Source organism: Puma concolor, chromosome A3, assembly GCF_028749965.1.
Source record: "Puma concolor isolate L17-30 chromosome A3, mPumCon1.1.hap2, whole genome shotgun sequence".
In the NCBI taxonomy this organism is placed as follows: Eukaryota; Metazoa; Chordata; class Mammalia; order Carnivora; family Felidae; genus Puma; species Puma concolor.
Genome location: NC_141669.1, coordinates 114,894,994 through 114,910,668, shown reverse-complemented (window position 1 = coordinate 114,910,668; position 15,675 = coordinate 114,894,994). Strand labels below are relative to the sequence as shown.

At 51.3% G+C, this 15,675-nt stretch overlaps 1 protein-coding gene across 4 annotated transcripts in view; it reads right to left on the bottom strand.

Annotated features, from left to right (window-relative positions):
* Window positions 1–1,293: 1,293 nt before the first annotated feature.
* ASXL1 (ASXL transcriptional regulator 1) overlaps window positions 1,294–15,675 on the bottom strand; it is a 77,288-nt gene continuing 62,906 nt past the window's right edge. For 3 of the 4 annotated variants that reach the window (XM_086701955.1, XM_086701959.1, XM_086701956.1), the window contains 9 exons: window positions 12,219–12,339; window positions 12,044–12,141; window positions 11,361–11,454; window positions 10,747–10,899; window positions 9,335–9,498; window positions 9,143–9,239; window positions 7,666–7,771; window positions 6,748–7,381; window positions 1,294–6,220 (listed from right to left, as the gene is read on the bottom strand). In XM_086701955.1, coding sequence (XP_086558081.1) covers window positions 3,302–6,220; window positions 6,748–7,381; window positions 7,666–7,771; window positions 9,143–9,239; window positions 9,335–9,498; window positions 10,747–10,899; window positions 11,361–11,454; window positions 12,044–12,141; window positions 12,219–12,339 — 4,386 coding nt within the window. In that variant the 3' untranslated portion in view covers window positions 1,294–3,301. The remainder of the gene's footprint in view (window positions 6,221–6,747; window positions 7,382–7,665; window positions 7,772–9,142; window positions 9,240–9,334; window positions 9,499–10,746; window positions 10,900–11,360; window positions 11,455–12,043; window positions 12,142–12,218; window positions 12,340–15,675) is intronic. The other variant, XM_086701958.1, reaches the window with a different exon arrangement.

Below are 15,675 nucleotides of genomic sequence, written 5' to 3'. Positions count from 1 at the left end.
AGGTTTCCTTGTCCTTCAGATCATGAGTACAAACAGTCTCCTCTGCCAGACACCCAGTCTCTGAACTTAGGGCTGTGCACTCAGCAACTACAGTCTGAGCGTGAGGCCAGAAGCCACATGTCCGGTGAGAGGCCGCCACCCCACCCCTCAGCGCCCAAGGCCCGCCTCTCCACAGTCCCCCTCTGGGGCAAGGATCGGGCAGGTGGCAGGCGTCACACAGACCTCTACTCCAAGGTCAGGCCGCCACTGTCCTGCCGGGTGCAAGCTAAAAGTCCAGAGTACTCCCCGCGTGCCAGGCACTAACGACTTTACAAAGAAGGAATCGCCGTCCCCATTCTGAGGCGGGAGCGCGGGCGGAGACGGACGCGGAGACCGCACAGCCAGTAGGGGGAACAGGGCTCGCGTGCTGAACCCACCGTTCTCGGCTGCCTCCTTCACGACACTCGAGACGCGATCGCAAGGTCAGGTCCCAGGCCTGCTTTCTAAAGCATTCTAAGCTCCCGCGGCCTTTAAGCGAGCCAACGGGTGCCGTGCCCCGACAGCACAAGTACACACACATCATCACCACTAGGAGGCCACCCAGTCACTACAGGGCCACCCAACCTCACTTCTCCACCTGCCCTTCCATCGACAGCAGCAGCACAGAACTGCAGCCTGAACTGCCCCAGGAGGTACTCCACCACACGGAAAGCCGACCTCGACCAACTCACGGGAAACGAGCTAACGGATACACATTTTAGTCAATCTGTACTTCCGCCGTGTGTCTTTTTACTTCTGGCTTGTTTCTATACTAAGGTTGTTTCTGAGCAGCACAAACTCGCGCGTGTCAGCACTCCAGATATGTCTGGGGACGGACTGGGACGTCCTGCAGCCGTCACCCTCGGGCCCACGCCACTAGCACCTGCTGGCTGCCCGCTATGCAGAGAGGTGCTCGTGTTTACAGATCTTTCAAGGTCAGAACTGGCCACCACCCCCTAGGCCACCAGCCACCAGAAAGCTCTTCGGCGAGTGTGTCTCAGCAGGGCAGCTGGGATGAGCGCCCTCACTGTTCTCGTTCGATTTTGGCTTCCAGTCAACGCAGTCACACCCAGAGTCTAAAGACCCAGCAAAAGCGGCGAGTCTGGGCCTTCGGCACTGACCTCACAGAAGAGCTTCCAGCCCGAGGACATCAGCACTGGAGCCGGAGCTGAGGTGAAGCGAGCCGACGTTTGCTCCTGTGGTGCCGCTTTCGCACTCCTGGCCTTCCTTTCCAGCCCGGCGGGGCGGCCACACAAGAGGACGGAGACCACAAGCGCAGGCTGTACACGTTTATTTTTCCAAAACCACGAGACATACAAGAACAGTGCTGTCCCTGGGCAGCCCCATGGACCAGACCAGTTTCTGCCTGTAGCCTAGAGGCCGCCAAAGGTCACAGCAGAAGGAAGAAGAGGATCAAACACACTTGGGCCTCTGCTCCCTGTCTTTGGTAAACAGACTCTTGAAGCTGCCAACTCGGGACTTGGCCAGTACTGCATTTAAGTCACATGATTGCCAACTTCTCACTCGTGCTTCAGATGACAAAAATGCCACAGTGGATGAACCCGGGTGGGGTGGGGTGGGGGGGGGTGGGGAGAGACCTTTCGGGTGAAATGACACTTGCTGAAGTCACACCAATTTTCTACTTTACACAGAAGCACTCACATAGGGAGACCTAAGTCAAATGAGGGCTCTGAACTCTGCCACAAGTCGAGGTGTAAGAAGTAAGGCAGGAAGCAGGGTGAGGGAAGACAACTATGGAGACGTCTGCGCTGTTAATGTGTCGGGAGAGAGGCAGGCAACGAGCGTGGCTGTTTCTTCAGCAACCTGCTGTCAGAAGTACATCAGACGGAGCCCTCGGGCCCCAGGAGAACACGGCCCCAGCTATTGCTGAAGGTGGTAACCCTGGAGCCAGATCTGGAAAGCCTGCCTGGGGCCACCCAGGGCACTCACCCTGGACTCCAGAGCACTTAACGCCCGTGGCGGTGATTTGTCACGTACGGCAGCGAGCGGCCAGTGGGAGGTCGGAAGAGAAGAAACGCGAGGGGCGAGACACGTCTGCTCAGCTGAGCGCGGGTGGGCGGGCTGGCTGTGGCTCTGCACGCTACAGCAGGTCCACTAGGCGACCGAGCCACGCTGGCAGATCACAAGTCAGTCACTCCACCCTCATGTCGGGCAGCACAGCGCGCAGTGGCTCTGACACAGGTGGAGAGAAGTACACCACTTTAATGCAATGATGCCGAAGACGGAAAATAAGGGAGAGACACTTGTGTTCTCTGTACAATACATCCATTTACAGAATCGGCCAGTACTGTGTACAACATATAAATACATGATAAAACATTAGAGGTGCATAGAGCATACTTACAGAAGCCAAAAAATTCACTTTATACATCCAAGGATAAAGAGTTAAAAATATAAAAATAAGAAACACACACTGCTTTGAAATGTAAAATGACTTTCACATACACAGGTGCGTGGAGATGCCCACTCCCACGGAGTCCAAAGTGACAGGGAGGGTGTCAAGCAGAGGAATTCACCTGCCAAATATCTGGACATCTGACTTACAAGGTCTACAGATGGCATTTTAAGAGGAAAGACAACCCTATGCCCGACCCCGTTGTCCAAGCGAGTCTATTCGAGGTTCCAAAAGCTCCTGTGGGCCAGTGAATTGTACCGAGACAGGAAAGTCCCAAATTTGCTTCAGCAATAGAACCAAAGGTCAAACCGGCTCCTGTCAACTGGCCAATGCCAGAACTGTGACCCTGAGGTCAGCAGGTGCTTGGGCCCCCTGGTGGGCACTGCTGGGAGTTATTTTAACCCTGTGCTGGCTTCCCCAGCCATCAACTAACTCCCCCAGGACCGGAGTAGCAAGCAGAAGGAAACACGGCAGGGAGGGGGCAGTGGAAGACTGACATTTCTACTCAGTTCGGGTAGGTTAGTTCCCTCGATGGAGAACACAACCTTCTTTCTTCAGTTTCGAGTCCCTCTGGGTGTCAAGCAAGCTCCCCATGCCACACCAGGCTCTGTCTGCACGAGAGCTTGAGTTGGCCAGCCGGCCTCGGGCGGCCCAATGAGCTGCCCCGCAGGAAGCCCTTGCAGCAAGACCAGCAGAGTTGGTAAGCGACAGAGGGGCCTTAGCACTACAAGTTTTAGGGAGGGGCAAGAGTGCTCTTGCCTAGAGACAGAGTCTGTTATATCAATGGGGTTCTGTACACAGATGGAAGATCAATCATTATCAAAATACACACACTAACTATACAACTTTTCCCATGGCCATAATTTATTATCTCACCACAAGGCACAATACACAGAGCTTTGAGGGTCCAATACAGTCATCGTGACAGAACGCACCACAGCCCTGACACATGATCATGGCTTTCAGGCTGCACGCACACTGGAGCGAGATGCTTTCCACCGTGCTGCTGTCGGTGAACATCTGCAAGGAAAGTGATGCACTGTGGCTCGCACCAAAGTTTGCTTTGTGGCTCAGCTGCACCACACTTCCAGCAAGGCCTTTGGGAAAGGTGGGGGAGCTCGAGGAATAATTAAAGCTGGTGGAACTTAGCTGGAGTTTGGAAAGCTTCCCATAAAATGCCTGCTTGATATTGAGTTGGGAGGGGATGGAGGAAGGCTCCAGAGGCTGACCAGGCCCTTTCCCAGGCTCTCGGGGTAACTTCCAGAAGGGCAGGTCAAGAACAAAGGGCATCCCTTGCAAGTGATCCACCAGCTCCCGAGGACCAGGCCCAGCTGCGTTTCTGTTCTCTGCATTTGCCTTGAGAGGACTGCCCCCAAAAGTCTTCTCGTTCTTGACACCACCAAGAGAGGCAGGCGGTGGCCTCGGAGCCCAGTCTTCCCTGGCAGTCTGTACCCCACCGGACACAGAGTTTTTGCTTGGCCCCAACTTCCTATTGGGAAACCCAGGAGGGGCATCAGCGGGCAGTGGCGTCGGCTCCACGGGTCTGGGGCGCTGAAGGGCCGCGGCCTCATTCCTAGGGCCAAAGAGCTTCTTCCCTTGACCTCCAGCACCATTCTGATTACCCAGGGCCTGACCTGTCTGATCGGGATCCAAGGAGATCACGTTTGGAGATGAGAAACAAGGGACTCTCGAGGTAGTGAGATTTCCTGGACTTCTGCCTGGGGCAGCATTTGAATTACTGCGCTGGGACAGGTCACGGGCTTCCTTCCGATCTTCCACACTAACAGGAGAGAACTGCTCTTTGGAATCCACTTCTTCCACTTTCCCAGAGGCAGCCATCAACTTTGTCACTGGATACAGGGAGTCTAAACTTGGGGCTGTCTTGGCAATCTTCTGGGGAGCTCCAGGAGCCTGGGTGGGTTCCAGCCTGGCAAGACCAGTGCTCACTTCACGGATCTCAGGTAGAAGCAGCTCCTTTGAAGCTCTTAAAGAACGGGGGCTGGTCTTGCTACCTGCACAGCTGTTTACCAAAGGGTCCTGCAAAGATCCCACTCCCAGGGAGCCGCCGTGGCCCTGCTCTTTCATAAGCGGGAGTCGTGGGGATTCGGGTTTGCTACTGCCTTGGGCTGGAGGAAGAACCTTCTCTAGGGGTAAGTGACCCTGCAACAACTGCATCACGAGCGGGTTAGTGGCCTCCATGGAGGACCCAGGCCTGCCCAGCAATGTGGGCCTTGACTGGTACTCAGTACTGGCCAGCAGCAGGGAATCTGGAAACTTTTGGGGAACTGCACATACACGAGACACCCAGCTCTGAGGAGGAGCCATGCTGTCTGTCCTCATAACCAGACTCCGATCACCATTCACCTTGGAGAGTGAGGCAGAGTGGTTCCAATCGTGTTTCTCATCCGTGTCCGCCACCAAGGCTCTCTTCACCACTGTGGCCTCACTGCTGTCGGCCTCGCTGCTGTCCTCAGACAGGTGGCCTTCATAGTCAGAGGCCGTGTCTGTGGACTCGCCGTGAGGACTTAGTGCTTCAGACTCTCCGTTGATCTTCAACTTCTCACCTGCCACCGGTTTGCGGTGGCCACCAGCACTGTCAGCACACCCTTGCAACGGCACCGTCCAGACCAAAGAGAAGTGCTCCGGGGGAACTAGCCCCTCCTCAGTCAACTCCCCAGCTGACACAGGAATGAGGGGGGCAGCTTTCTCCCATTCTTCCACAGCCTGGGGCTCAGCAGATGGGACACGTCCTCTGGAGTCTGGTTCAGGCCGTCCGACCGCCTCATCATTTGACAGGCCGGGCACCCAAGGAGCAGCACCATCAGAGACGAGGGCCTCAGTTGTCAGGTTTTCTTGTCTAGTAGCACTTTCCCTCGTGGGTGAGCATGAATCACCAAGTCCTAATTCATCATCACATTGTCTGTCCTGCAGGCAACCAGCCAAAGACAACTCAGTGGTGGAAGTGGGGGTCACATTCACAGGATGCTTCATGGTGGGGTCACTGTCATGGTCGAGGGTCTGGCCAGGTCCTCCTTCCAGTACAACACCCCCCGCTAGAGACTGCACAGGATCATTCTCTCGGAGAAGAGAGGGTCCTCGATCCTCATTATCGCTTTCCCGGGAAGTGGTACCAGACTCACATTCAGTTCTAACATCTAGATGCAACGCAGGTTGCTCAACTAATCTCTCTGGTACTGGGGTTCGGGAGGACAGTGCGGGCAGAGCCTGGCACGGCTGGTCCCCGGTGGGAGCAATGGGGAGCTGGGAGGCATCTTCCAGACCACTTGTGAGGACATCTGGAAGCCTCCGTAGCGGGCAGCTCTCCTCCTTTCTGAGAGCGATCGGGTCCTCTCTCCTGGCTCTGGACACGGCAGACCCAGCCTGGATAGGCTCCCCGTTTAGAGAACAAGGCGGCAGTAGTTGTGTTCGCTGTAGATCTGCCGCACACTCTCCAGGGGTGCTCGGGGCTCCGCGGGGCTCAGGGTGGCCACAGGCCTCACCACCATCACCACTGCCGCCGCCTCTGCCACCTCCCTCATCGGTGGCCCCGCCGCCACCTCCACCCGGGCCACCCCCCCCTCCGATGGCAGTGGTGGCCGCCTCTCGATGACAGTGGTGGCCTCTCGCCCCTCGGACTTGCAGAGCACGGGCTTTAATGTCTGCGAGGGTCCTGGCACCAGTCCAGCCCCGGCAGGAGGACTCCGTGATGGGGACGATGCGGGGGCATATCTGGTAAGTGGGCTGACCTTTAACCACCCAGGGTGGTTTGATACGTGAAAGTTGAATCTGCAAGAGAAGAATTGGAAGACAGTTTTATTGACTGGGTGGCCTGACCTAGCAACTGTAAGGCTAAACTGGGATTCTAGTAGCTTAGGAGTCATGGCCTAAAGAATCAAATAATTTTCTTTACAAATGAAATAATGGTGGTAAAATGGCTGTCTGTGACACCACCCCATTCTGAGAAGATTCAGCTCCAGGGCTGTTGTATGCCATGCTTCTAAATTTAATTTCTGGTGGGACTGTGTGAGTCACTGCACAAAGAATCTACCACCACCTAATACAAGATTTAAAAACCCCAAAGGATTCTGACCTCCCGAGATAACTTCAACAGAGTAAAAAAGAAGTGAGGAAGAAAAAGAACCTTATCCCCCTGACTACCAGTCTCAAGAATGGTTCTCTGGCAGAGGGCTCTACGCTCATGTAATTAACACGATGGCCCAGAGCCTTCCATCTCTACAAAGGGGCTCTGCACATCTCCTGGCCCTCAAAGGGATCCTGGCTCCAGGACAGCCAGGAACCAAACAGCCTCCTACCCGGATGGGCGGGACTTTGGGCTCCTCTTTGGTGGGCTGTGGCTTCTCGGTGTGAACACTTTCAATTGTGTTACGAAAGGACTGACGGTCTTCAAGCCGGGGCTTCTTTTCGGGAAAGGACGCAGAGGCCGCCTGCTCAAAGGACTTCCTCTTCTGATCCTTGGGCTCCTGAGCCGCAGTCTCCTGAGGCAGGCTGGGAATCCTGTCTGGAGACGCGGAAGCACGTGCCAGGTCGCCTGGATCGGTCTGGGTCCGGGAAGCCACAGGCTGGGTCAGGAATTCGGGATTCTCTGGGTCAGGTGCTGCAGAGGCCATGCCAGGCAGATGGGGGCCTCCCGCCTCTGCTGAGTCGCTCTTAGCCTCCCCGTCCTTGTAGAGGGGGATGTCTGGTACCACAGACTGTGTGTCTTTAGCAACCGCTGCTTGTTCTGGTTCCTGCTTTTTGTAAAGATTCCTTCTGGCTCTAGTTCGGAGATCCGGCCGAGAGCGTTTCTTGAAATGCCCATCTCGCTGCCGGGTAGCTGGACCACGCTGTGGCCGCATTGATTCTCCTGGGACACGCAAGTCACTCTTGATTTCAGCCTCCTCGTGGCCCACGTTCTGATGCAATGACTCTTCTTTGGTCAAACCCAATCTGCAAACCAAATTCATACCATCAGTTACGGGGCAGAGAGGACATGCCTATTTTATTCTAGATGTTAGGTATCTCAGAACAAAATAAATGTGCATGGTCCATAATACCAACCATAGAAAAATGTATTATCAGCTTTCTCAAGAGTGGCATTAAGCTAAGTGAGACTAGCAAGCCACTGCGGTCAACCTGTCCTCACCCCGCACACTGGTATGCACAACTTCGAGAGTATTTGTTTCTCTGCCCTCCAAAGCCCAGACCAGGACTCACAGCACCGAGGGCCTTACTTCTGTCCATAGTAGTCTTCAAAGAACTTTTCTTTCCACTGTTCCACTTTCTTTTCCTTCTCCATTTCCTGTCGGATCCTGACTTGCATCTCATGAGTGAATTCGCCTAAAGAGAAATAAAGCTTTTTGAGTGTGTGCATTCAGGATATTAATGTCTATCTTATGGAAAGGTAAATCCTGCAATTCCACCACATCAGGACTTTTCAAAATACACATGACTTTGGTTTCAGCGTGGAGATCTTTTTTTTAAACCCTACCTTCTTCATGCTGGTTTCTGTCTCCTCCAGAGCCACACCATGCTCTCACTCATGACAGAACTAACATGTCTATTACTAGGGAAATTTATTCTTCCCACAGATAATCAAGTCATTCAACAGCAAAGCAACACATGGATCAAAAAAGCAAAACAGAAACAAATAAAAGAACCATTCTTACTCCCTGTGCAGAAAAAAGTTAACAGGGCAGGCCTGACTGCTTATCTTTGGAAAGGCCTGCTTACAAGGTTGGCCCTTGGCTGACATCTGGGAACTTGGATTTCAGGAGGGTTCCCACCCCCGCTAACTGACATGAATGGCTCACTGTGCCTAAACTGTTTATGCAAACAAGATGGTTTATGGCAAGCACCTGCCTTCCTTCAGGGAATCTGGAATGTAGTTATGTGCCAGGCAGAGGCTTCCTACATGATCAGCTCCAAGTAAAAAAAAAAAAAAAAAAACAAAAAAAAAAAACCTAGGTACCGAGTCTCCAACAAGCTTCCCCAGCAGATCACATTTCACATGTGCTGTCAACAGCTCACTGCTGGGAGAACTGAGCGCATCCTGTGTGACTCCTCTGGGAGGACTCTGTAAGCTTGCGCCTGGTTTCCCTGGATTTCACTACAAGCGTCTTTTCCTTTTGCTGACTTTGCTCTGTATTCCTTCACTGTGATAAATCACAGGCATGAGTACAACTATATGCGAAGTCCCATGAGTCCTGAGTAGGACTACATGCAGAGTCCTATGAGTCCTCCTAGTGAATCATCAAACCCAGAGGGAGTCTTGGGGACCTCCCAGCACACTCCCCGTGCAGCTCTCCCATGAAACTAAATTAAGAGAAGCTGACAATCACTTCAAGTGGCAATGTCCAAAAAGAGCTCAGCGTATAGGTCAACGCCACAGTGCACTTTCCTCCACCCATCTAGACAATGCCAGGATTACCCGAAAGACAGGAGTTGAAAGTTTTAATGACGCTGACGTGGTGGATATATACACACAACACGGCAAAAGCCCAAACACCCTGTACCTTCTTTAAAGCTATAGGGCACATTAACGCCCACCACATTCATTAGTATTGCAAGGAAAGCCTACCTTACACTGAATACTCCCTTGAAGAAAAAGAAGAGACTGGTGAAAAATGAATGTCTGGGTTTTAAATACCAAGGACAAGCGACACCACACACGGCAGGCGCCTCTCAAGCCGTCTGAGAACGTCTACTCACCGTCAGCCAGGCGTTCCCGCCAGCTCTGAGCCGCATGAGTGAAGAATTCGTTATTCAGTGCGCTGCTGCTGAGACGCAATAGGCCATCTGTTCCCACCTAGAGGGATCGAGGCAAAAAGCACAATAAAGAAACTCAGAGAGAGAACAGAAGCCCACCCAGAGGGAAGCAAAGAGGAGGCCGCCCCTCTGCACCTGTCTGTCCACTTCTGGCAGGAGGAAGAGGAGCTGCTGTTGGAAGTGGGCTGGCAGGGCATGGAAGGTCCGAGAGTTTATCAAGGCCCGGAGGTTGGTGTTGACAAGAATAGACCCAGGCGTCTCAAAATCTATCTCTTCCCCTCTGTTGCGCTTCATCTGACCTGTGATTGTAAAGCAGTGAGAAGCAAGGTACAGATTTTCGACTTTTCAAAGCGAAGGAACAAATGTCAACTGAGGGAGAACGTTTACCGGCAGCCCCCAAACTACGCGGAACTGATCCGCACATACATCCAGGCCGCCCTAACCTGTACGTCACAATCACTCTGTCCAGGTCACTGATGTTGCCACCAAACCTAAGAGAACGCTTGGGCTTGCATCCTCAGACGAGACTCTGTGCCGTGCCGGGACACAGGCTGAAAGGGACACTCTTCCCACAGAGAAGCAGGCAGGGGGCAGGCTGCGAGCTTCCCTCCAAAGCTGGAGAACAGGCTCCACAAAGCCAAGTGGCGACATGATGGCGGTTGTCTGAAAGTGAATCTACTGAGTGTCCTACAGACGACTCTGCAGACGCCTTCCCTCAACGGGACGGAGAGAGGTGATCTCCACACGGCAAAGTAGTAAGGGCCGTTTAAAGCCGCTGAGCTGTCAATCTCTCTCACAGAAGCGTCAGCAAATGTCACTTGTATTTGAGAAAATCACTAAGAATAGAGACTCATGAGACCTTAAGGTTAAGCACTGCGGAGGAGTTGGAAGAGCAGCAAGACAACAAACCCAGGTCCCACTTGGGCAACGGTTTAGTCGAATTTTCAGAAGCCAAGGCTAGTCTTCTTAATGGTTTCATGTGGCCCGTCTACAAATAACCAGCATGTGGGCTCTGAGAAGTAAATTCTGAAATCGCAAACAGCATAGTGGCCTTGCAAATAGCCTGTAGCCCTCCCGAGGGGTGGGAGGAGCACTCCAAATTCAACACAGGCCTCCTTCCGCAACATGCTGACTAGGCTACAAAAAGGGGTCCTGACCGCAACTCTGGGTGCTGAGAACAAACGTGACAGGATGCTACCCAAGAAAGAAAATAAATGCTGGAATTCTTCCCTGAGAAGCTCAAAAGCAATTTTCACTCACTCCAACACTTGCTAAGCAGCACCACGGCAGGCACGGGCCACGCCCTTACAGGGACATACAAGGAACAACGTGGCGTCACCTCTGCCCACAAGGAGTTCTCTCTAGTCTAGCAGAGATCTACACGTGCAATAACCAAAATACGAGGTTAAAAAAAAAAAAAAAAATTAGAGGTCCACCCAAGAAATCAAAATAAACTGGTACAGGAAGTGGAACAGAAGATGTCCTCTCCTCACTAGGCCTGCAGGGGCCCCCTTTACAGGCAGAGAAATGAGTGCCAAGCCACTCACCTGTGGCCGGCTTCCGGAAGCCTCTCAGGAGCGGGGCAGGGTCCCGGGCGACCTCGGCCTGGCCACGAGTAGCAGCGCTGCCCAGGGCCAGAGAGCCGCTGCTGCTGCTGGACGGGCTGCCGCTCTCGCCATCGGCGTGGCGGCCCGAGAACCCTGAAGGCACAGCATTCCACTGGTCAAAAGCATCACCCGCCGCGCCCAGGGCTCTCAGACAAGCCTACTTCTCCCAGCTCTCCCTGAGACACTGCCAGCAATAGCGGGTGCTTCCGTGGCCCAACCTTGGGCTGTCAGAGATCACCACCGCATGGTCTGGCTTTATGGTATCACGAAAGAATGCCAAACCGCCATCTTCATCTGCACAGCACTGCACCTTTACCAAGCACCTGCACACTCCTTCATCGGACCCTCATGCCGCCCTGGGAGACCAAAAGGCGGTGTGCACGGCAGAGCTCAGCACCGGAACCTAGCTCAGGCCTCACCACCACAGCGTGCTGCCCACCAGGAGGGCCTCCTGCCTCGACGGGCACCGTACCACCTAGGTCAGACACTGCTGCCAGACGGAGGCAGGCCCCAAGACCTGAGGAAGGAGCATCATATCACAAGGTTGCACATACCTGATGCAGATTCCACGTGGGCCCCGTTTACCTTCAGAGGAGTCAGAACAACTCGAGGCAGCATCACCCCAGTCTTTTTCTTTTGCTTGTTTGCCTGTATCGCCGAGGGATTACAAAAGGAGCCCGAGTCACCTGCAGGGCCACAAGAGTGGTCCCTCTCCACCACGTTTCCACCCACCATCTCGTACAACAGAGTTCATATATCCAACCAGCTCAGGCATGTGATGGGGGAGTGGCACTGACTCGTGTTACTGAGCCGTGGCCAGCACCTTGCCAACTACCACTCCAGGCTGAGTGTACTGTATTGTTACCCTGTTTTACAGATAAGGAATTTGCCCAAGGTCCCAAAGCTGGTGAGCGGCAGGGCCATAATTCCAAGTGCTGACTCCCAAGCTCATTTGCTTCCCCACTCTACACTGTGCCTTCCCCGTCCCAGATATTCCTGTGTTTGTCAGAAGTAGGAGGCAAACTATATTATCTGTGGTAATGAAGAAAAACAAACCACTCTGCTCTCAGATCCACAGCCCACTTTTCCTATGGCCCACTCTGAACTGTACCAACAGGTGAAGACCAAACTTATTCACTCCACTCTCCCTACACGCTCACAGTTAACACAGAAGAAGAGTCCTATCTCCTGCCTGGCCCCAACTAGCCCCAGCCTAGCCACCAACTCTCCTCCCTACCTGTGAGGAAGCTCTGTAACTGTCCCTAGGATTGGAAAGAGGCCGGCTCTGAGATTCTGCAGAACAGGATGCGTTCGAAGACGTTTCATCAAGAGAAACTGGAAGAGGGGGAAGTGAAGGTTAGTCTCTAGCAAGCTGCCTGCAGCTCCTGGCCCATCCTGTGAAGGGTACTTACCATCGTTTTCACCACTCACAGTGCTGGCTTCGTTAGACCCACAGCTCTCCGCGTCGGCTGTGTCCTCTGGCTCCTCTCCCTCCACTGCAGCCGGACTGCGAGACCACTGCAGGGCATCCTTCTGTGACAGCAAGGCACAACTCAGGTGAGCAAAACCCGACAGATGCTACAGGCACAGCAGTCACTCCTAAATGCGCACTGCTTTTGGAGAAGAGAGATTTAGAATACTGATAAGTTCCTATCCCGTTCTAACTGACCTCTTTCTCTGCAAGTTCTTTTCATACGTGCGTCATGAAAGTTAGACACAATTTCATGTTCACTCACTCATTAAACATTTATGAGGTGCCCCCTATAAGCTACACCATGCTAGTTCCTGGTGGGGGGTGGTGTATAAGGAGGGAGAATCAGGGTCCTGCCCTCAAGGAACTCAAAGGAGTAGGAAAGAAAATGAAATCTACTACAATACAAAGCACAGCAACAGACGTACAGAGAGAGCTGGGGCAGTCCGGAAGAGGGGACACCTAACTCAGTGAGCCGGAGGAAAGAGGGCACGGAGGTAAGGCCTGCAGGGAGATGTGTCTCTTAAGCTGAGTTTTAAAAGTTAAACTAGCATTAAGCTAGCAGGTGGATGGTTTGGCAGTAGGAGACAGGAGGGAGAAGATTCCAAATGCAAGGAAAGCACAGATTTCAACAAGCACCTGGAGGACTGGGTGCATAAGGCTCAAGAGCGAGCAGCCAGGTAAATGATGAGACGCTGCGCTGCGGGACCAAGATTCTGACTATCTGCGAGTCTCTGAAGGGCGCTGAGAGGGGCACGATGTGAGCCGCAGGAATTTCATTCTGGCAATGATGGGAAGTCTGCAGGCAGGAAGAGGACTTGGGACTGTGGTGAGGCCCAGGGAAAGTGCTGGCCACCTAAACCATGAGTTCAAGGAAAGCAGACCAGAGTGCAGGAGAGCTCCACTCCTGATTTCTTCTCCTAATGGAGAACGGGCTCTGTGGCAGAGTCTTAGTTCAACTCCACCGCTAACCCAGGGAACACCAAGGGGCCACCTTCCACCTCACAATTAGGAAGGACTCTGAATGAATACTGGGGGCTGAGGAGAGGAGGAACAGAGATAAATCAGGACGAGGAGTTCTTCTTCTTTGAATAAAGTGTGTGAAGAAGAGCAGATAAAATCATGATTCTACCTCTTACAAATACACCAGAAATTTATAAAGGAAATCTACACAATTCTAACTCATCAATTTCATGGGTCCCTTGACCCCTTGTATTAAATCTTCATCATTTCCATTAATTTAAGCCAAAATCATGTTGCCTTAAATTAATAAAAAAGAAAATGGCATTTTAGATCTTTATTTCTTTCCCTGCCAGCTCTAAATGCTCCTCAGAATCAAAAGCTAAAGAATATTTTTAGTGTCAATCTTGGAATTATGCTTAATGGCTGCCATGTGCATAGAATGATGAACCAAACCTGCTCTTTGAGTCTCACGAGCAAACGAAGATAAAATACTCATTAATAAATCAAGGACGTCTGTTACAAGGGCAAAACTGACCCCAGAACTCCAGTTCTAGTAAGTGTGAAGGAATCGTGCCTACATTCTTGGTGAGAGTGAAAATGGTATCAAAGGTTCATGTGCTACCAGTGGGAGAGTAAGCTGTAAACAAAAATCTAAAGTCCTCTTAACCCAACGCTTCCATTTCTTTTTTTTTTTTTTTTAATTTTTTTTTTTCCAACGTTTATTTATTTTTGGGACAGAGAGAGACAGAGCATGAACGGGGGAGGGGCAGAGAGAGAGGGAGACACAGAATCGTTAACAGGCTCCAGGCTCTGAGCCATCAGCCCAGAGCCTGACGCGGGGCTCGAACCCACGGACCGCGAGATCGTGACCTGGCTGAAGTCGGACGCTTAACCGACTGCGCCACCCAGGCGTCCCAACGCTTCCATTTCTAAGACTACACAGGACATGAAAAGCATGAATCCTTAAAAAGAGAAAGTCAATCAATTGAACTACATTAAAATTAAGATCCTTCATTCCACAAGACACCATTAATGAAGTAAAAACGGCAAACTACCTACAGAGTTGGAGAAGATACAACCAACAAAGAACATGTATCTAGATTACATAAATCAAGAAGAAAACAGAACCCAGGAAAAGAATAGGCAAAAGACCATGAATTAAAGCACTGTCCCAAATAGGATATCCAAATGAACAACATTCACACATAAACCTCTTTAGCCTCACTAACAATAAGGAAAACACATTATAATGCAAATTAAGGCCACAATGAGATATCAACACATCCATAAGAATGGCTAAAATGAAAGTTAACCATACCAAGGAGTGCTAATGAGGATGAGGAAAACTGATCCAACCATCTGAGAATAGTTTGGCATTATGTGGCACAGTTGAAGGTACAAACATCCCACAACACAGCAATGTCAGTCCTACATGTGATTCTCTAGAGAAATACACGCGTGCGTGCGCGCGCACACACACACACACACACACCGTGAAGCAGATCCAGTGTTCATGGCAGCAACATTTGTAACCTGGGCTATAAATAACCAAAATGCCCATCATCAGTAGAATCAAAACTTGGTAGTATACAATGAAAAATGAATGAACTACCGCCACTACAACAATATGGATGAATTTTAAAAACAAAATGTTGGGGCGCCTGGGTGGCACAGTCGGTTAAGTGTCCGACTTCAGCCAGGTCACGATCTCGCGGTCCGGGAGTTCGAGCCCCGCGTCGGGCTCTGGGCTGATGGCCCAGAGCCTGGAGCCTGTTTCCGATTCTGTGTCTCCCTCTCTCTCTGCCCCTCCCCCATTCATGCTCTGTCTCTCTCTGTCCCAAAAATAAATAAACGTTGAAAAAAAAAAAATTAAAAAAAAAAAAAAAATGTTGAATGAAAGAAGCCAGTCACAAAACAGAGCACACTGTAATGACTCCATTTGTAAGAAGTTCCAAAAACAGGCAAAAATAAACTACACTGTTGGGGATGCAAACACAGGTGGGAAACAATAAGGAAAAACAAAAATAGAACCTCTAAAAAGGATAGTAGCTACTACCTTTGAGGGGAAGAAGGGAGCTGTGAGTGGGAAAGGGTTCTGGGGGCTGCTGGCCACGCTTGATGTCTTGATGATCTGTGTGGCAGTTACAAGGATGTTTACTTTACAACATTCATCAAGCTGAACATTTATGTTGTAAGCAGTTTACTCTTATATTTCTACAATAAAAAAGTTTTAAAACAAAAAAATAATTCCAGTATTTCCATCAAGAAACACTACCATAGACAGTCATTTGAAATAAAGCTGCAGGGTATTTAATGACAAGAAATGATGATACAGCAAGTGAATTAAGCAAATTCATATGGTATGATTCCATCACCTGTTTTTAAAAAAATTGTGTGAATGTGTTTGCATAAACAAAAGACAAGAACAATGATAT